This window comes from Spea bombifrons, chromosome 4 (assembly GCF_027358695.1).
Source record: "Spea bombifrons isolate aSpeBom1 chromosome 4, aSpeBom1.2.pri, whole genome shotgun sequence".
In the NCBI taxonomy this organism is placed as follows: domain Eukaryota; kingdom Metazoa; phylum Chordata; class Amphibia; order Anura; family Pelobatidae; genus Spea; species Spea bombifrons.
Genome location: NC_071090.1, coordinates 73,231,203 through 73,252,402, shown reverse-complemented (window position 1 = coordinate 73,252,402; position 21,200 = coordinate 73,231,203). Strand labels below are relative to the sequence as shown.

The 21,200-nt window shown below is 39.7% G+C and overlaps 2 protein-coding genes across 2 annotated transcripts; one reads left to right on the top strand and one right to left on the bottom strand.

The window, feature by feature from the left end:
• Positions 1–5,282: 5,282 nt before the first annotated feature.
• Positions 5,283–15,482, top strand: LACTB (lactamase beta). The gene is made up of 6 exons (XM_053462068.1): positions 5,283–5,656; positions 7,916–7,982; positions 9,701–9,891; positions 10,145–10,451; positions 10,792–10,957; positions 14,292–15,482. Exons 1-6 carry the CDS (start codon positions 5,477–5,479, stop codon positions 14,815–14,817), a joined length of 1,437 nt encoding a protein of 478 aa, XP_053318043.1. The 5' UTR covers positions 5,283–5,476; the 3' UTR covers positions 14,818–15,482.
• A 1,320-nt stretch (positions 15,483–16,802) lies between these two features.
• On the bottom strand, positions 16,803–19,954 carry RPS27L (ribosomal protein S27 like). Its single transcript, XM_053462076.1, has 4 exons — positions 19,834–19,954; positions 17,861–17,969; positions 17,645–17,755; positions 16,803–17,035 (listed from the first exon to the last, which is right to left on the bottom strand). Exons 1-4 carry the CDS (start codon positions 19,837–19,839, stop codon positions 17,007–17,009), a joined length of 255 nt encoding a protein of 84 aa, XP_053318051.1. The 5' UTR covers positions 19,840–19,954; the 3' UTR covers positions 16,803–17,006.
• Between the last annotated feature and the right edge of the window lie 1,246 nt (positions 19,955–21,200).

The window sequence follows — 21,200 nt, the reverse complement described above, 5'->3', positions numbered from 1 at the left end:
TATACTTGTTTATCTCCATTTTTTTTTTTATTATTATAAACGAGACTTGCATTATTGTCCTAGATAAATTCCATAAACATTGAAGTAATATACATTATTGCCTTTTCCTTATGCATCTCCTTTTATTTATGGTGGACTCTTGGTAATTCATAAGAACCCTTTAAGTAGGTTATTAACAGAGGAAGACCATTATTAGCAGCATTGATTAAGTCAGACTAATCGACAAGAGAAAACATATAGTGAGTAATAAACCTTTAACCTCACCGTTAGGTAACATTTATTAAAATTGTGGGATTACTAAAGTATCTGTATCCTTCATTATGAAGTGGTCGCAAAGTGTGAACATGCAATATAGCGAGTACAAGGGATTATCATCCATGGAGGGGAAATGGTGCCTCTACCAATTGGTGTGGCTTTCCTTACACATCTTAGTTTTCCTGTTTGCTATTGGCCACGTGTTTTTTGCTTCTAGTGGGTTTCTCCAGTACGTAGTAGGGTAGCTTTATGTGGTTGTATTTCATTAGCGCCTAAGGACAAGTGTTTGTATCTATTAGTCTGATAATGTGGCTGTTAAACCTGTGGAAGCTTTATGAATAGGGCTCAGGAGACTTCTTATCCAATAACATATCTCATAAAATCCATGTGCAAATCCAAAACTGCTCTAATTGTAACCATATTGATAGGTGTAAAACAAAAATCAAAACATCTATTCAGTTTTGAAGATCTATAAATTACCCGCAGTATAAACGGGGGAAAAAGCTTGCCCTGATTTCAATACTACACTATATTCCTAAATCATATCGTTAAGTTCTCTAAGTGGGTTTTTTTTCTTGTGTACTGTTTTCTGTTTCTCTCCTGCTCACGATCACAGTGAGAAGGAGAAAGCTGAAGTCATCTGACTGTATCCCTACATGTGATTGGCTCTAAAAGCCACCATTACATGGACAGAGGTGCAGTAGACTGGCTGCTCCAGTCATAGTGGTCATACCAGGTACATCATTTGTCCTCTAGGGACACATTTTTTTTCACAATGTATCTGGTATGTCATTGGTTGTGATGGGGTGAAAGTCTATAATGGAATGGATTATTTTTGCGTTACCATAAACAATCAGATCTGTGTGTTTGGGCAGGGAAAGTCACGCAAAATAGGGACAATAATGGGAGCCTCAAGGACTGCAGATAAAGGACGTTTATTTGAACAAAATAAGATTTAAAAAAAAAAAAAAAAAAAACAGGTTTTTGTCAATGCTAACCTACATTACAGTATACAACACTTTTATACTAGAGGAAAAAATATTTTCCCCAAGCTCTCCTCCAGAAAATAAAAAAGGTTTGTTAGATATACCCCTGAATCATTAATAAATACATATTAACCCCTTAATGACACAGCCCGTACATGTACGGGCTCAAAATGCATTGTTTTCAATGGGTTTAGGGACCGCCCATTGCCCTTAAGGGGTTAAATAATATAGGTGTGAATGTGCACAGCGTACTCGCATTTATTACATGAAATATATATCACAGATATTTAATGTGTAGTGTATATACTGTCACTTATGAATGGAAAGGTACTGCAGTGGTCAGTACCTATCAGAAGTGGTCCAGCAAAGGGAAAAACCGAACTGTTGACAGGGTTATCGGTAAACAAGGGTCATTGATGCACGTGGGGGGGGGGCTGGCCCTTGTGGTCAAATCCAATAGAGGAGCTAAAAAGTTAATGCTGGTTCTGATAGAAAGGTGTCAGAACACACAGCGCATCACAGTCAGCGTGCCCATGCTGACCCCTGTCTACTGCCAAAAGCACCTACAATGGGCATGTGAGCATAAGAACTGGAACATGGAGCAATAGAAGAAGGTGGCCTGGTCAGGACTGTTTTAGTGGCAAAAGGGGGACCTACACAGGGAGGTGGTCGTAATGTTATGGGCGGTCAGTGTATAATTCCAAAAAGTGGGGAAAAAATAAAATGTCACATCAGACCTTTTTAACCTACCACAACCTATCATAACATGACCACAAAGTATAATCAATGGTTCCAAAAAAAATACAAAAGGGAGGCATAGCCTGATTAAGTAAACAGATCTTTTTTGGTGGGATTAGAATCTGGAAATTAACTAGCAAAATATTTTCCTAATATAATTATGAAAAGCACATGTAAAATGACCGATAAGATAGTGTACATCGTATCAGATGAAAACTATTTCAAAGGAACTTACTTGCATGTCTTGACACAATAAATTGCAACATAAAGGGAAAAAATATGAAACCTAAAGATTGGGGTGGAAGGTCTGTGTTTCGTAACCTATGAGAACATGCCTGAGCTTGTATACCTATCATAAATGAAACATTATAGGACATTTATAAGCATGCTTTTGGTTTTTTTTGTTAAATTTAATGTTACTGCAGGGTCATGGGAAATATTTTCCCCAAGCATATGAAAATTAAATCAATGAACATGTCTGTTATTGAATTATGTTCTGTGTTAGCTTGTAACCTTGCAATACTGTAGTTTGACATTACAGTGTATACATTTTATTACACAGAAAGATAGGTCAACAAACCCTTTAGGTTAAAAAGTTATATTTTCCTTGCATTTCGTCTTCAGTAACAGTATATATATGTTTTTTATATATATATATAAAGATCACAAAGGTTTATTGATCGCATAGAACAAACTACAGATCCTCCAAAGTCCCACTACATTACTACTACACCCTCCAAAACACTACATTTTTTTCCCCAAATTAGCATAGTGTAACTATGTGCAGTGCCTCGCTGATGTCCTGCAGATAAAACAGGGAGTGATTGCTCTATGGGACATTAGGCCTCTGCAGTGTACCAAAGCTCAATGGACCAGCTGTGGAGATCTGATATCCATTGAAACAAGCCAATTATACCGCGGAGAGCTCTGCAGAACTGTTAAGTATCTTTCAGTAGGTACAAAGCATAGCCCTGGGATTAGGGAAAAGATTGGGTGTGCCTCAACGCTGCTACTGCAACCCAGAGATTTGCCGCTGTCACCCGGACAACTGGTGGGTAACCCGGAGAGTTAGCAGGAATAGTCCTAAGGCAGATTGGCAATATGCAGAGCAGGACAAGTCATGGTGCTGCTGGAGGAACTGCTCTGGGACAGGCCTAGGGTAGTGCCGCCATTTTTACACTCTGTATACATGGTTTAGTTTACCAGAGGCTACTACCTCCTGATGGTAGAGAGCACTGCAGGGCTTACAAGCTGCCAAAAGCATGTCTGTTCCACTAAGAATAATCTCTTGTATATTAATACATTTTAATATATATATATATACATATACATATATATACAGTGGATACAAAGAGTCTACACAACCCTTTTAAAATGCCAGGTTCTTGTGATTTTAAAGTATGAGAGTAGAGTAGAAGTTTCCAGCCTTGCTCGCTCCGCTTAGTTTGCCGCGCTTTTTGAGGTAAAGTGTATCGCGCGCTGCGCTCGTGGGTGCCTCACGCTGCGCAAAGGGCGGGATTTCATCCTATAAATAGAACTATTGTGGTGCGTTCCTTTTACACCTGCGACGAACCGCTAGCTGACTGCACTGACCTCTTTGTAGCGTCTGGTGAGCGGCAGCTTAGCGGGAGAGCCAAAGGACGAAAATGGAAGAACTTCTTCTGAGGCAAAAAAAAAATCTTTTGTCGTGGCTTTTATTGGGGTTAAGGTTGCCCCTTTTTTCTTTAAAAAAAAAAAAAAAAAAAAAAGAAATGTATGAGAAAAGGGGGTGAACCAGTGGTATTTTGACTGTCCTGGCTTCAGGGCAGATAGTCTTTGAGTATTTAAATATGGTTGCACTCTGGGGTTTGGGCCAAGAGTGCTTTATGGTTATAATGTTTCTTTTTCAGTAACTCACTTTTGTGAGATACTGTTATGTATGTATGTATATATATGTGTGTATAGATATATATATATATGTGTGTATAGATATATATATATATATATGTGTCTATAGATATATATGTGTGTGTGTATAGATATATATATAATATATTTTTTGATGTAAGTAATTGGTTGATGTTACATTGTAAGCTAAATAAAAGACCACGACCTGTTTATCCAATTCAAAGTTGTCTTTTTATTTATTATGATATGAAAAAGAGTTTATATAAAAGCTGGTTTATTGTTGTTGGTGCATATCCCTTACAATCACATGCACACCCTTAAACTAATACTTTGTGGAAGCACCTTTTGATTTTATTACATCAATCAGTCTTTTTGGGTAGGAGTATATTAGAATGGCACATCTTAACCCCTTAAGGACAACAGGCGGTCCCTAAACCCATTGAAAACAATGCATTTTGAGCCCGTACATGTACGGGCTTTGTCATTAAGGGGTTAATGTGGCAATACACAGTATCTCACAAAAGTGAGTACACCCCTCACATTTGTGTCAATATTTTATTATATCTTTTCATGTGACAACACTTAAGAAATGTCACTCTGATACAATGTAAAGTAGTAAGTGTACAGCCTGTATTGAGCATCTGCGGAGCATCCTCAAACGTAAGGTGGGGGAGCGCCAGGTCTCTAACATCTACCAGCTCAGTGATGTGGTCATGGAGGAGAGGACATTTCCACTTAGGGGTGTACTCACTTTTGTTGCCAAGGTGTTAGATATTAATGGCTGTGTGCTGAGTTATTTTGAGGGGACAGCAAATTTACACTGTTATACAGGCTGTACACTCACTACTTTACATTGTAGCAGAGTGACATTTCTTCAGTGTTGTCACATGAAAAGATATAATAAAATATTGACACAAAAGTGAGGGGTAAACTCACTTTTGTGAGATACTGTTATGTATGTATGTATATATATGTGTGTATAGAGATATATATATATGTGTGTATAGATATATATATATATATGTGTCTATAGATATATATGTGTGTGTATAGATATATATATATATATATATATATCTATACACACACACGTGTGCATATATACATACATATACACACTATCATTTTCAATATTTCTAATTATAGAATATATAACATTTTGAAACCCGTATTAGCTTTAGTGATACTACAAAATAATTTTGATTTTTTTGTGTGCGTGCTTAATTAATAATAATAAATAATAATAAATGTACACACATTTGAACCTGAAACCTCTACTTTAATCATTAGAGGTGTTGTCAAGCACTTTTTGTAGCGGTGTGACTGCGGTGATACCAATCAGTGTCATGTAGCAGGAAGTAAGAATATCAAGCTCATTAGGAGAGAAACAAACAGTGAATCGGGACACCCCCGGGGTTTGACTTTGGTTTCTTCCTCATCGCCGCGGAGGACACGGCTCCCTTTGGACTGCCGCCTGTAGTATCGCAATGTAGAGTGTGCGTTAGGCTCGTCCCAATTTCACTTTGTCTTAGAGGGGTTGCTGGTTATGAAAGCTCACTAGCGGCTTGTGAGATATCAGTGCCGCCGCATTTTATTTGATTCCCGTAGGTATGCTGTCTCTCCTGTTCAAGTCGGGCCGAGGCCTTCCGAGGGCCGTCCTCGGCTTCGGCCTGGTAGTAGCAGCTGCTGGGGTCGCAGAAAATCACAGAGACGAAGAGAGGAAAAGGAAAGGCCGCGGGGCCTACAGCACTGCCATCGAACGGAGTCGTGAATTGCTGAGGCGAACGAAGGTGATTGAAGTGCGAGAATATACGCTTTATAGCCTCGGAAAATAGCTGATAGGTTGTTGGATGGATACGAGGAAGTTGAATTCGTGAAGCTGCACGGGGCCTGCACATTATTATTAATATTATTATTTACAGGGCCCTTTATGCACAGGCCCTGTTTTGAAAATAACATGCTTTCATATGTCCCCCAAATCCCTTAAAATGTTACCCCTTAGGTGCATTATACCTGCCGTGTCACAGGATTGGTGTATACCTGTTAATCAGAAAATGGAATCAATAAATGGGCTTGATCTACTAAGCTAAGTAGTGTTTTATGTTTTTGTTTCCAAAACCAGCAATTGGAGGTGAATAGTCCAAATGATCCATGCAGCGTCCGTATTCTGGTGGCCCTAAGCGCAGAAGCTTTGCTATTCATTATGCAGGGCCAACACAAGAATGAGTGGCTAAGCTGGCCCTGTATAATGCATAATTCCACTGTAAGGAGACAGGGAAGAAACTTCACGGATTTAACTATACATTTATATAGGGCCAGCTAAGCTCTTCCTGCTGCAGAAGCTCATTGGGGTTAAATAATGGATAACAAAGTCAAGGAGCTGAAACGTGAAACTGCCATCCCGTTTATGCGTAACGTTCACTGGATTGCCTACATATTGAATTAGTGAGGCTGTGTATAGTTCCCAGATGTCCCGGGATTGGAGTGACAGTCTTGTCCAGTGTTCCCACATCTCGGGAACATTGGATAAAACTACCTAAAACCAGCGTTGTGAATATGCACCAAAGTGAGTCCGTAGCCAATTATGTCTAGCCCGCATTGCATGCCTATGAAGCTGACGTGCCCCCAACCGAAGCCACCCCTGGGGTCATTTAACAATATAGACATAGTGAGCAGATAACTTCAGCTGGAATCCCTAGACAGGTGCGGGGGCAGAAGTGTATCTCAGGCCTTCATATGTATAGATAGATATAATCAATGGCAGTAAGCTATAAACAGTGACAGAGCCTCTTCGTTAAAAAAAATGTATACAGTCTGTGGTAACCTTTGGTTCTAAAAGGTATAACTGGAATGTTATTCTCTTTAATAGTACCGCATAAAACAACACATTAAACTGCACACAACACTGGTCTTATACGGTTACCGTGTTGGCTACACATTTCTAGTTACATTGTGTACATTGCAAAAGTCATACATTGTCTGAAACCCATCCTGTCATCTGTATCTATGCATGGCATCTCTGCTGTAAAGGGAAACTTTATTACAGAAATCGTGCGTGTGGGTCTAGCTTTGTTATGTTAGTCCAACTTACTTGACAAACACCAAGACTTTATCTCGCTGCCTGTGGTAAACAATAGAATGGCTCAGTCTTAATTACCCTGCTGGAGAACCAATGAACCAATTGAGGAAAGCGTTAACCAAGTAAAGTCTATTGAGGAAAGCATTGCTCAGTGTTGTATCTGAGAAGGGAAAGTCAACCGAAACGTCACATGACTGACAATAGCAGCCTTGAGTTCTGCAGATAAAGTTTATTGGCACAAAATGAACTAAAAACAGTTTTTTTAATGCTTAATTACATTAGAAGAAAGAATATTTCCTTTCCCGTGACATTAACCTTTGCAGCATGTTTTCACTTTGTGGAATGCAGAAATACATCTGCTTTTTTCAGTTGCGGAAGCTGGGAACGTCTAATTCTGTGTATCCTATCTAACCCCCTATTAAAGTTATAAAAGTGATATTTAGTTCTGAACCATAATAATCTACACCATGCTTGATACCCAACAAATGAGTATAAATAATTCTTTGTAAAGTGAATAGAAACAGAAAATATGATGGCAGATAAGAGCCCTTCGGCCCAAATGGTCTGCTGTTTTTCCTAACGTGAAACCTTAATCAGTGCCTGTCCCATGTTTGTTTAAATTACCCCAGTGTATTAGTCTCTACCATTTCTTCTGGGATGCAGTTTCACATATCTACCACCCTCTCAGTAAAGTAGTGCCTGAGATAGTTTCTGCTTCCAAGCATGAGCCTGCGTCCCCAGCTGGTAATCATCCGCCACCTTTTCAAATATCAGCTGTTTCGTCAACGCCAATGTTCAGTAAAACGGCGCTCATTTGAAGGAAACTCCATTGGTCTTTTTGACCCGTCAGTCACATTTCCCATTAAAATGGAATTATCATGGGATGGCTACATAAGCAGTTGTGTTAGAAGAGGAAAGGGTTAAGGTTATACGCATGATCAATAGGATATTGACCTTTCTCATCTTGCAGGATGAGGTGGGAACTCCAGGAGTAGTGGTTGGCGTTTCCGTTGATGGACAAGCAGTTTGGACAGAAGGTAAGTCGTTCCTTTGGTGTGTATGCAATGCAACATTGCACCCAAAAATCACCATTCACCTTTCAATTAGGTATGAGGTTTCCAACTAACAACAACTTGTAGATCGGGCCAGCATGCCTCCACAATTTTGCCCTTAAGACCAGTAGCAGCTGAATACTGTTCATGCATGTGTAGTTATGAGGCATCCGAAATGCTTGGTTCTGAAGCTGACTCAGGTTCAAATATACAATTCCCCAAAGTATTATTTGGAAAAGTGATTGAGATATACCCTGAGCAAAGTCGCTTGGTTTGTGTAATTATTCGCATTGCATGCTCCAAGTTCCAGGTGGCTATCCCATAAGAATAGAAGAATGACAGCAAACGTACTGGTAGGGAATTCAGTAGGTCCCTCAGATGGAAAATGGCCTGCCCTTCATAGGTTATCTTCATTCTCCTTTAAATTGGACATAATGATTTCAGAAAACCTTGTGTGTTCCCAAAACACAGTCACATTATGGTATCCTGTTGTGAAAACAGACTCCGACTGAAGGACCTACACAATACAGCATTCAACGTGTGCAGGTGAACCATCCTGACTAACCACTATTGATGTGGCAGTAGAGAGAAATATTCACTATACAAAAAACTTGCAGAACAACTGCAAGAGGTCAAAAGAGGTTTATGATTCTTTTTCCACTGACTCCTGTGCATTTTACTGCATACGTTATATAGTTAGACTGTCTCCCCCAATCTGCCTCTATCGAACTCAGGTTATAATTGTAGCCCACTCACGTGGCCCGCTGGCTTTCTGTGTGTGTCACTCACACTTCCATAAGAGGATCAAGATACAAAAATGAGTGGGTGAATGGCTAAATAAGTGTGTGCATTTAAATCGCTCCCAAAGTAATCAGAACCAAAATAATTCACTAGTACAGTGTTATTATTTTAGTGATTGAATATTCTGTATATTGTTACTGTCCCATAATATAACATAAGATCTACTACCAGTCTGCTATGGGACAGCCTAATGTATATTTGACGACTACGTGATATACTAGCATGGCAGCCACTATTATGTTGCACAATCTTTGCAGCCTTGCTTTTGATATCATTCTACTTTAATTTTTAAAAAACAAAACAGCACTTTATCAGACTATGACCAGCTGATGATGTTTTTCCTTAGAAGGATACAACTAGCAATAGCCCTGATTTCATTAAATGAGAATTTAAAATGAAATTGTTTTTTACAATCTATACCTGATCTTAAACCGGGATCTGCAGTATACAGGGCAGAGCTCACGTTGGCGCCTATTTTATATTGTGTATGAATATATGCCTTCCTGGCACCTACAAGGATACAATTAGCTTCTAGAAGCCTAAAAATTTTCCATCCTATCAGATACCATTCTCTTCTTTTCGATTGTCACTATAGGAAGAGTTTTCTCGAATGGTTGCTAGTTCTCTAGTGTGCAAAAATGCATTTAAATATATGAAAATGAGAGCACCCCGATGTATGCAGAATAAAATAATATTTCAATAAATTAAATAATTATACATTAAAAAGCCAACCTAAATAAACTAGCAAAAGTAACCTGTTGTTTAATAATTTATACAAAGGCTGGTGAGACTCATCAATTGGATTCTCGGAACCACGTACTAGATACGCCCTTTGGGCTTCTTAGGAATGATACTTATTTCACGTTATAATAATACCTGCCATCCTCAACCATGTCGTACAGGGCTTGGGTTTGCAGATGTGGAGAACAGAGTGCAATGTACAGCGGAGACTGTCATGCGCGTGGCCAGTATCAGCAAATCCTTCACCATGGCTGCTATCGCCAAGCTCTGGGAGGAAGGCCGGCTGGATCTCGATGCTCCGGTGCAGAAGTATGTGCCAGAGTTCCCAGAAAAGGAGTTTGAAGGAGAAAAGGTGTGGACTGGATATATATTTATATATATATATATATAATGTCATAATCTTGTTTAAAATACATTATTTGGGAAGTCACTGTTATTGCCTAAATCCTTGACACTTCATGGTCATTTTCATTGTATAACCTAATATTGCAAAACTGTTTGGAAATATATGCGGAAATTAGTAAAATATCTTGTTTATAATGATACGCATGCTTTTATTTTCTGGAATTTTTTTTGTTGTAATGAACGATATTTTATCTGTTCAGGTGGTAATAACAACCAGGTTATTAGTGTCGCATTTGAGTGGAATCAGGCATTATGAAAAAGACGTACAGAAAATCAGAAAGGAGTTAGAGAAGGCACAGCCTGGGAGATCCGGACCACCTCCAGGGGCTACCACAGAGAAGCCAGTCCTGGGAACAGACGGCAAGAATGACACCAAAGAACTAAGTGTGGCAGCAAATCGGAAAAGCCGGGGGCTCGAACCAGAGGAGTTTTATATCAAAGAGAAGTTTGACAGCGTAATAGATGCTCTGGAGCTGTTTAAAAATGACGCATTGGCTTTTAAACCAGGTAGGGTGAAATTTCCAAGATTAAAAAGTGTATCTTGACAACTGACTGTAATAATTATTATTCCATTGAAACATAAGTCCATTGTTTCCTCTCTTTTAATCATCGTATTCATGTCATTTTGTGTTTTTCTTCTAATTTTTTTTTTATTTTTAACTCATTACATGAGATCAAATCATTTCAGTTTGTAGCGATAAGTGTGTGCTACATTATAAACACACATTGCCTTCTTTTTGTCCTCTAATCTTCATATCATACTCTCCTTGAGATCGCCACTGTCATCCACCTCTGCATAAAGTCTTCTTCATTCTCCATAGACTGTTTTTGTTCCTTTACCGTTCAGGAACCCATTTCCTTTACTCCACTCATGCCTGGACCTTGCTGAGTGCCGTTGTGGAGCGAGCCTCGGGGCAGAAGTTTCTGGATTTTATGCTGCAGATGTTCAAGGACCTAGGAATGAAAAATACTTTGCCTGAGGAACACGAGCCCATCATATACAACAGAGCAAGGTGCTGATTGCCATTGAACTAAATGTTTTTCCTTACCAATTAACATCTGTCCAGACAATGCTTTTGGTGGTCTTTACGCAACTGATATGTCTCCAGAACATGCTGTAGCAGAGTTTGTGAAGACAAAGGAAACCAGTGGGTTCTCACAGTGATGGCTTATAACCTCACCCTTCATATGTCTATATATCTTTTTACAGTATTGGCCGCACCCGTATAGTTTGGTGCTGTTTTAAAGAACATTTTATTTTTAAAGAAAAAAATACACATTAGTGGAATGGTAAAGCAGTATTTTATTTAATGAAGAGGAATACGTGTATTTTAACATTTTTGGTATCTATTATGCAGTTAGTCAGCATATGTTATATACAAAAAGAAATTTTGAGAACCAATAGCCATTTTAAGGTCCCCCTTAATTCATTATGCACCTTACTTATAGATATGCCAATTTGCCCTCCTGATATGCCACTTTGCCCTCTGAAGTAGGTTACAATACCTCCATGAAGTCAGGTCATACCTTTTTGGCAATAGCATACGTTTCTTTGCAGTTTGTAGACTCAGCTGTTGTTGGGAAGGGTGAGAAATCACGATAAGAACAGCCCTTACGCATATTATCATAGAAACATTCCTGGATATTAATTGTTCATTCGTCAATCCCATAATATAATGACGTTTAATTCCAAGCTGCTACTGTCATTTCAACCAGATGAGAGTAAGCAGCCATTTAGGAAACAGACATGCAAGAAGTAGCCAAGGAAACAACTGCCAGACAGTTTCTCAGATTTCTGCTTTGGTGTCTTCCGGCATTAAAGGAGTTAATCTGCGGCAAATGGCATTTGTCAAATATTAGCAGCTGTTTGGTCTCTGAGTGGAATCTTGAGCAAATATAGTTTATTAGAATTTGTTTTCAGTTCTCATTGTATGTGTGTAACCACACATTCAGCCCCTAAACAGCCATCCTATCATATACCTTAAAAATATTAAAAAATAGTAATAAAAAGTAAATGTGAAAAAATGAAGAACAAAAAAAAAAAAAAAGTAAAATGTATGCCTTCCATATAGATTGTGGCGCATATATTGAAAGTGAAGAACATAGTATTTAGGAACTATAAGCAGAATGAGGAAGATGAATGAATATAGGAGGAAGGAGTGGTGGAAATTGTAAGGTTGCGAAATTGTAATGGTCGCAAATGTGGGGCAGCTGCAGTTTAGTGGTAAAAATCTCAAGGCAAAATATAGTCTGTTCTGTCAGCGACAACGGGGAAAAAATGGGTACACTACCAGTAGATGGGACAAATAGTTCTTAGCTGCTGGCAGATTATATGTTTTTTTTATATTTTCCCTAGAAATATATAATAAAAATACATTTGCTGCGCTCGCAATAAAATAAAAATAATATAATTTAGAAAAATAAAAAAATAAGTTAAAAGTATGTAAGGGGCATTTTGACCCTTTAAAACATACAAAACATATACATTATATAAATATATCCATATATATTTATGTTTTGTATGTGTGTTACTATACCTGGAGTATACTGCCTAATATGAACAAAATGTTTTTCCTCTCAGGAGTAGTGCCAAACCTGTGGAAGAGGTTTTGCCTAGTTACATTCTAACAACAAAAAATGGAAATTGTGTTTTAAAGAAACATGGTTTCTTTCGCACTTTAGGGCATAAATGAAGATTGTCTTGAGGGGGTTAAATCTACAAGTAGTTTGCAGGCATTTGTTACTCCTGTTTATGCCAGGAACTGAATTTCAGATGAGCTGGGCTGCCTATATTAATAAAAAACCCCATTCATTTGTGATGCACTTCCTGCTAAGATTGTAGTTAAAGTATTAAAGGGCTGACGGTAGCAATTAAGGGGCGGCTTGGAATGTGCAGTCAGAGTACAGAACATTCAAAGGAATTTCATATCGGCTTCATCTTCAAATGGAGTTCATGCACAACACACCTGGTACCACCGAATCTTTCTTCACACAAACTGAGATCCAGCCATGGGGAATCAATCCATACCTCGGGGCTCTGAAAAACACATGTGGACGTTTTCAGCAGTAAGGAATGTATGGACAAGGGGTCAGGAAACCACAAAAAGCAAGCCACAGTTCTGAATTTCATACTGACTATGCACAATAAGTATGTGTCCCGGCATGACCCGCTCATAAACAAACCCTATCATCAGGCTGAGACCCTTATACGTTGTCCAATTGAGGGCTAGTCTTAGTTAACTCTATAATCGTGAATATTGTAATTCTTTTCAACCTTCATATCTATATATTTTATGTTTGTGAAATCCTCCTCTAACATCAGATGTGGCCCATTTTTAGAAAGAGCTTCATGTCATCCATTCCATGTAATGTTGAAATTGATACTATCACCTGTCTCCATATAGCATTATCATGAAAATTCCATGCATTCAAAGTTATATATAGGCAAAATGTGTCCATTAAAATAGCATCGAATGGTTCAGAAATACACTGCAGACATATATTTGTAAATGACTATTGTAACTGGAAATGGCAGATTTGTAACTGATTATCTTCATAGGTGTAAAGCTACACATTTCCTTGTTTTAAATGAAAACAGCTAAATGACCCCAAACTTTTAAATAGTAATGTGTGTGTGTATATATATGTGTATGACCTCTAGCTTCCTTTTCTGTACTTTGTTAAATCCATTTAAGTTTTTAAATGTTTCAATCATAGCTCCCCTCTCTCTCCTTTCCTTTAAGCTATACATATTGAGACCCCCTTCATCTTTCCTGATATTTTTTCCTGCAAACCAGTTACTCTGAAGGAATAGGAATTGTCTTACGCCGTGTTGTATTGTGGCGTAAGACTGCAATAGTTACCATAATTTTCTTATTTAATATACATCTGGCAAACATTGCAGGTTTTTTGTGCATATTGCCCCCTGCTGGCAGCCTCGGGTGTTTCTGTAGTGTACTGGCCAATAATGATTGGAAAAACATAATTCCGGTAACTACAAATAGGCATCTTTTCATGTAGTGGAAATCATTGAATCAATTGGAGCTCACCCCTGGGAAGGTTGAGATCCTTGGTCTAGACTCCACGTGCAGGTGCATGCAGTGCCACAAATGAATCGTTGTCTAAATGGATGGTTTTGCTGCCCTCGTATACTGAATCATTCCTATATACAGAGGGAGACACACTCATAAGATACCGTTTTCTCGTTACACACACCTCTTAAACACATACATCCTTTATGGCTTGTCACCTTCTCAAACCCATCATTTAACAGTCCAGTTAACGTAAATAAATGATTCAATGATAGTACCAATTAAATGTTTATATATTTCTTGTTTTGTGCCATAGGTTTTATAACTTCAACGAGAAGAAGCGTCTTGTAAATACACCCTATGTGGACAATTCGTGCAAATGGGCCGGCGGTGGGTTCCTCTCCACAGTTAATGACCTCCTGACCTTCGGAAATGTTCTCTTGTACAGTTATCAAGCTAAGGCAGCTGACCGGATCCTGCCTGGATACCTCAAACCCGACACTGTGTCTATGATGTGGACACAAGTGCCCAATACCAAAATGTCCTGGGACAGAGATGGCAAATATGCCATGGGCTGGGGGACAGTGGAGAAGAAAATGGATTTTGGTCACTGTAGGCACCAAAGGCATTATGTGTCCCACACAGGAGGAGCCGTGGGGGCCAGCAGTGTCTTACTTATCCTTCCTGCAGTGGAGGATCACAGTCCTTCAAACACTAACATGGTAGTTCCACCAAAAGGGGTTGTGGTAACTATAATAGCCAACATGCAGGCTACTGGACTCAATAGTACTGCTCTCAAGATAGCATTAGAGTTTGAGAAGGAAAAATCTTCAAACCAATAATCAAGATCTCTGGGGCAAAACCAGCATTGGTGAACTCACCGGCAGGGAATTGTGTATACAATGGGTCGTATTTTAATTTTTTTAAAATATGTATTTTAATTTCTTAGTGTTTAAATGAAGTTTGTTGATAAAATCAGAAGCCTTTGAAAGCGTCTGTTGTCTATGCACCAACAAAGAGTGACTAACCGGTTTGGGTCTGAACTCTCATGACCCTTTGAATTCCTCTTGTTTAATATATCCTTACTCAAAGAAGTAACTCTATTGTTAATAAAACCTTAATGTGGAAATCTTTGATACACTTATCATATATTTGTAATATCTACAATAAACATCTCTTCCATTTTTCACTGGAGAGTAAGCGTGAATGTACACATGCAGCAGCTTCCAATATGTCTTGATGAGGATATGCAGGCCACAAGATGACTTGACATCTGCCTAAAGATTTTGTCCCAATGTGACCAAACTGTTACTGGGAAGTGAACCCATTCATTTTGCGTCTTGTGCCAAGAATATTTTTTACATATTACCATATTTGCTAATTTATATGATGACCCCCCCCCCCAAAATTTGAATATTAATTTAGGAAACAAAGCCTGATTATAAAACATTACCTTATAGGAACGTTTTACTAGTAAATATTCACATGTGAACTATTTTTTAATATTTACTAAAAACTGATGAAAATGCATTTCTTGTTTCTTCCTTTTATTTGCCAACCTGCCCCCCCCCACTTATGCCACTTTTAACCCTCTATATGCCACTCTGCCCCTCCACCCGACTTACCAATGCATCCCCAGACTTGTCCACCATGTTCCAGACTCCCTGCTGTCTAGTGGAAGCATCTGGCGACGCTACCCGACACTTTCGCCGAACTTCCATGACTGAGCACCAGAAGGTCACGTAACGCTGGTGCTCCGTCATATCAGTACTGGAGGTTGTCTGCACGCATAGCACAGACGTTCACCGGCTGCCAGAGAGGAGGATCCAGGTCCCCTGCAGCACTGCACGTCTGCGCAATTCGCACAGACAACCTCCACTACTGCCAGCACGTCCGCCAGGGTTTCTATGGTGGAGCAAGAGAAGCTTATGTCATGCCAGTGTTCCGTCATAGAAGCCCCGGCAGCAGCAGCAGAGGTTGCCTGCACGCCTCGTGCAGACATCCACCGGCTGCCAGAGACGAGGATCTAGGTCCCCTGCAGCGCTGCGGGAATCTGAATCTTAGTCTTATAATCAGATCTCTATTTGGAGGTCTGATTAGAAGACGACCTGAAAAATTCCCATCTTATATTTGAGAGCATTTGCTCTGGAAAAAAACCTTGTCTTATCTTCATATACTGTATTTGCTCAAAGATATTTAAAATGTTTTCTATACATAAAAGATTTAAGTAAGGTATACATTACATTTTACCAAGGAGTTGTCCAAAAAGTGATGAATTTTCTGGTTGGAGATGGTAATGGCCAGTGGGGAGGGATATAGCTACCCTTCAAAAGGAATGTAAAGAATCTGTTACATCTCACAAAACTTAAGATTTCTGCACATCCTGTTTTTTTCTAGTGTGCAATTGTAAAATGGACTGAAATGGGTCACACAAAAGGGATATGTAACGTACAACATTTTGCCCAAAGAAAGTCACCAAAAATCCAATAGTTTTACCTGTTGGGCTTCTCAGTATAATGGAGTGAATTTTTGCATTTTATGGTTTCTTAGGAGACATTTTAACACAAATCATAGCTAATGTGCGTAGACAGCCTCCTCGGCACTCTGGCAGGAAAAGGATTAAGCAGACAGTACGAACGACAAGGCTACTGCTACATGGCAAACATTTTTCTGTCAGGGCGGAGGCTGTCTTCAGTGAGCAAAACATTCCCTAAAAGACCAATTCATTGTTGTCAGTAGATGACAACCAGCAATATAAAACCAAATGCAGTATCTTAATACAGTTTTCTAAAAACAACAACAACAAAAAAAAAACACTACAACTAAATCCTTTGCAAATTTGTGTTTATTTAGGAAATGGTTTGCATGTTATCTTCAACTGGAAAAATCTCCCTGAATTTGAGAAGCCAGCAAGATCATACTACACCACAGCAAGACAAGTGGCTTATAGGACCAGACGTAAGGCAAATCATCCTGAGGGGTGAAACTTTCATTTTGTGATCAGCAGCAAGTCAAGCATGAGAGGGGATGATTAATGTTGTTTTCGTCTGAAAGAACATCCTGCAAACAGATAGTATAGTGAATACAACATGCGTTATAAAGGCGGTCATAAAACATAACTGGTGCACTACTCTGATGGCAGCAGTTCACTGTATTGTTTTCCGGTGGTCCTCAACACCATTTAACGAATTAAAACACACACCCGATCACACAGATACGTTTTCAATGGGCTCCCTTTATAAGGCCCAACACTTGGTGTCTGCACAGTTTTGCTGCACAAACCAACAATACCTAGCGGCTACATTTGATTTTTTAGGAAGCAAACTTACATGAACATTAAGGGGCCATATGAGCCAAAAAATACTCCAGCCATATGCGTTTAAATGTGGTCCCTAAGTTTCCATTGTGTGTCCATCACAGAACCTATGTAATGCTGCAGAACTGCCCCGTATGCATTTGCCCTGCAGGTGATGAGTCCGGCTCAAACCCCAGGACTATCAATAACCCAAGCACTAACAGTCAACACAAGACAAAGCTGCAGCTGGACATTATAGAATTAAGGTCTACTCAAGGATTAATTAGGCTAGCCTGATATACTACAGAATCATTTTTTTTAGTATTATTGCTTTAACCTATGCTTCCGTTATGTCAAGCAAACATATCAGATACCTTCCGTAAGCCTCGCTTTGCCACCTGTTGGTTGGCACAACACAGTTGAACATCCTACACACAAAACTACTGTTTGTGCATGGCTGAAAACCGTTGTAATCTTGTAGCAACCTGAAGAAATGAAAACGAAAGCAGTATTTATTATGTGAACTCCCCAACAGACATACACAAACACCAATCCTTCTTTAATGAGCATACAATCCGAGACTCGCTTACCGGGGCATTTGACATCCATGAAGTAAGAGTTTGGACTCTGTACCAATCTCTTTTTCTTATGTCTTCTCTTTTCCTCCTCGGAGGATGGATGCAGTAAATCTTTAGCCAACTAAAAAACAAACACCGTGTATTAAAAACAGACACTTTTCATCTTGGTACATTTTCCCCATTCTTCACAGTTCTACAATATGCCTTGAATGTTATTTAGTATCCCACTCACTTGATACCAGTTATGTGACTGCTTCCTAAACCTAGTGACTTTAGGTTTAGATGCAATCTTTATAACCATGAATTAACTCCTTGTGTTTCAGGTTCCACTTCGCTTTTTGGATGCAAGGTCCAGTAAGCAGGCCATCCGTTCCTTTTGTCTGCTCAAAGGTGCCATTATAACGTAAACTCTGTGATGCCAATAAAGAAAATATTCACCCAACTCGTGTTAGGCTCCTCTCGCTACGTTAAGAGGAAGCTTAAAGCCAATATTTTCTATCTCAGCCAAATATTACCACTACCCTAGCTCAACTCTATTACTGAAATGCACAATTAGAGCCAGATTGAGGGTGGAGAACATGGAGGGGCCCATACCCATCGTATCTGTCCCATGAAGAGACAATGCAATGGGGTCTGGCAACACGTTCTTGGATGCAAGGAACATACAGGACGGAAGTGTAGGATGTGATAAGGTGTGTGTGCAGAATAGAGGTTACATGATACCAATTCTAAAAAGCAGGCTAACAAGATAAAAAATGCAAAGAGGGGGAAGAAAATATCGCAAAAAAAGTAAGAAAAGGGAAGAAAGTCAGGCAGCAGAAAGCAGAAGAAAAAAACTTGCAGGAGGTAGAATAAAGTAGAAAAGCAAGGGAAGTTAGCGTTATGGATTTATTTGCTGAATGATTTACATATAAACTAGGGAGGAAAAAGACTCCCAGGCTTCACTGCGGCAGTGTCTGAAGATTCAGCTTGTAAGCCTCTATGAAGCAGCTGACGATCATTTATCGTTAAAGTAATCAATGTAGGACGTGGAGCTAGAAAGAACCTTTGGATATTCATGGTGCATAATAAACCATGATAACGCTAATCAGGAAAATAAGGTACCTCGGGATCAAGAGGCCATTTCATGTGCCATTAGCCCAAAAAAACATGACACACATTACATGCAACCGGGTCAAAGATGGTGTCAAGAGTACATAGAAAACAAGGGGGGAAAAAAAAAAGAACTTAAAGGATCCAGTCATTGTGCATTTCCTCCCGTAAAGACCTAGTTACAGCCGACACCCTGAGGGCTATATGGCGAGTTCCCATTATATGGACACATGGGTGGGGTCATTTGCAGCCCCCACCACCCAAGCCAGTCAGCATACTGACCTCCGTGAGGAGAGAACAGACGCTGCATATCACAACGCCCCATGTATTATGGATTTATATCTCCGTAGTAACGTTGGTGGGTTAGTTCCCAGCACCTCAGTAACTTTCCTGCAGTCAGTCCATTATTCCTTCACCGGTTATAAGAAACAAATACCGCTACGGCAACACAACCGAGGATGTGCCTCTAGGAGTGCGGGCGGAATGTGCGCAGTTACCCCGGCATATGTCAGCACCACACGCCTTAAGAAATAACATCACCGGTTATACTAGAGGCCGCTAGTGTGCACGCCGTGACACTGGCAAAGCTCGCAGGCTAATCCCGATCCCGAGAGCGCGTCTACCATATCTTAAAATCTGTTCTCCCTTACACCATGCTTTACGCTGTGTCGTACTGTCCCTGCAAGGCACACAGAACTTCTTATGACACCTTCTAAGCGCATACACTACACTCCGTTACATAAGGCCAGCCATGTGCTCTGCGCCACCGTGTCTACGCAGCAACCCTAAACTGGCGAGCCTCACACGGCTCACTCGGTATTAGACCCCGGTGTCCCAACATTCACCCACGAACTCCCCCCACGCCCGCCTTAAACACACGCGCTGTCACTCACAGACATGTCTGTCCCGCGTGGACATCAACAACAAGCAGAGAAAACTTCCGGTCCTGAAGAATTAGTAGGGCGGTGCGCACGCTTTTAGTGACGACGTCAGGTGGCCATCTTTAGTATGGGCAATTGTCATAGCACATGAAAATCATAAAGAGCATAACAATTGAAAGAATTTTGCGTGTTATCCGCTGGAGGGTTGGAGATCGTTCACAGCATAGCCCATGCGAGCTGAAAGTTTAGCTCCCCTGCCCTTTCACGTGTGTCCCATCAGAGAGGCTATTTGTTGCGAACCTGCAAGTAACGTCCCCACTCCCGATAACACCCCTCAAACTTTTATGTCAACTTCATATATAGCTCTCATCAAGTAAAATACATGGACCCATCATTATTTCGTCACTGGCAAATTAACACGAAAATTCTTTAAGTAAAAGCTGAGATAAATACTACCACAAAAGAGAAGGAGATTAGTTTATCCCTCCAAGTCAGGAGTGTTTCTGTGATCTTTTTTCCATGTGTTTCTAAACCATGATTCCCCTTTCCCATATTTAATATACCCTCACAAATTATACATTGTCCCCCCCCACAAACATAAAACATTATGTGGGGTGCTATGTACAAAAACTATACTATGTAAATATATATATAAAAATATTTTTTTTAAATTATTTTACAGATTTATATTTGGTAAAATTCCCACAACACACAGTTTTTTTATGTTCTAGAGGGACACATCCATCCATTACACAGTGGCGTATATTGTTTTTTTTGTTTGGCTTAAGTAGTTTGGGAGGTAGTGATTTTTTTTTTGTAATTTAATTTTCTATGTGTAGCGGTAGTGCTGAAGGGTATTGGGGCATTTTTTTTATTAATTTATTTTATTGATTATTGCCCTGTTCCTGATTACATATAAATATAGACACTCTCACATCTTGTGGATCCCTGTGATGCCATGATTTTTTAATTTATAGCGTATTTTAAAAACGTTATTATTGTTTTTTAGTTTCTGAACAAGTGAGAAACTTTGATTCTCCACTTTCTCCCTCTGATCTCCTCTGCGCTCTTTACACTGTGAACAGCAAGGACGGCTGCATGGCCATGCATTGCTCATCACAATGTGTGTAATCAGCCAGCAGGGGGAGTAATCAGAGAGACTAGAAGACACAGGACAGACTCTCTCCTGGGTTTCTTCTCTACTCCTGAGTCCCTCCAGTGAGACATTGACACCTACCAGAAAGGGAATGCATTCAAACAGTAATAGTGTACCGACACTCGCATCAAGCACCATTACACTAGATCTGATGGCAGCAAACAAGCAACACTGGCTTCTGCTGACGGAGGAGAGTCCAGGCTGTATTTAGTCAGCCTCATCT

What these genes read in the sequence shown, in the direction of transcription:
- LACTB (XM_053462068.1), top strand. Translation starts at nt 5,477, where the DNA reads ATGCTGTCTCTCCTGTTCAAGTCGGGCCGAGGCCTTCCGAGGGCCGTC. An exon ending in AGGAGTTTGAAGGAGAAAAG is followed by an intron (nt 9,892 to 10,144) that starts GTGTGGACTGGA and finishes TTATCTGTTCAG; the next exon opens with GTGGTAATAACAACCAGGTT. An exon ending in ATCATATACAACAGAGCAAG is followed by an intron (nt 10,958 to 14,291) that starts GTGCTGATTGCC and finishes TTTGTGCCATAG; the next exon opens with GTTTTATAACTTCAACGAGA.
- RPS27L (XM_053462076.1), bottom strand. An exon ending in CATGGATGTCAAATGCCCCG is followed by an intron (nt 17,756 to 17,860) that starts GTAAGCGAGTCT and finishes TCATTTCTTCAG; the next exon opens with GTTGCTACAAGATTACAACG. An exon ending in CAAAGCGAGGCTTACGGAAG is followed by an intron (nt 17,036 to 17,644) that starts GTATCTGATATG and finishes ATCTGTTTGCAG; the next exon opens with GATGTTCTTTCAGACGAAAA.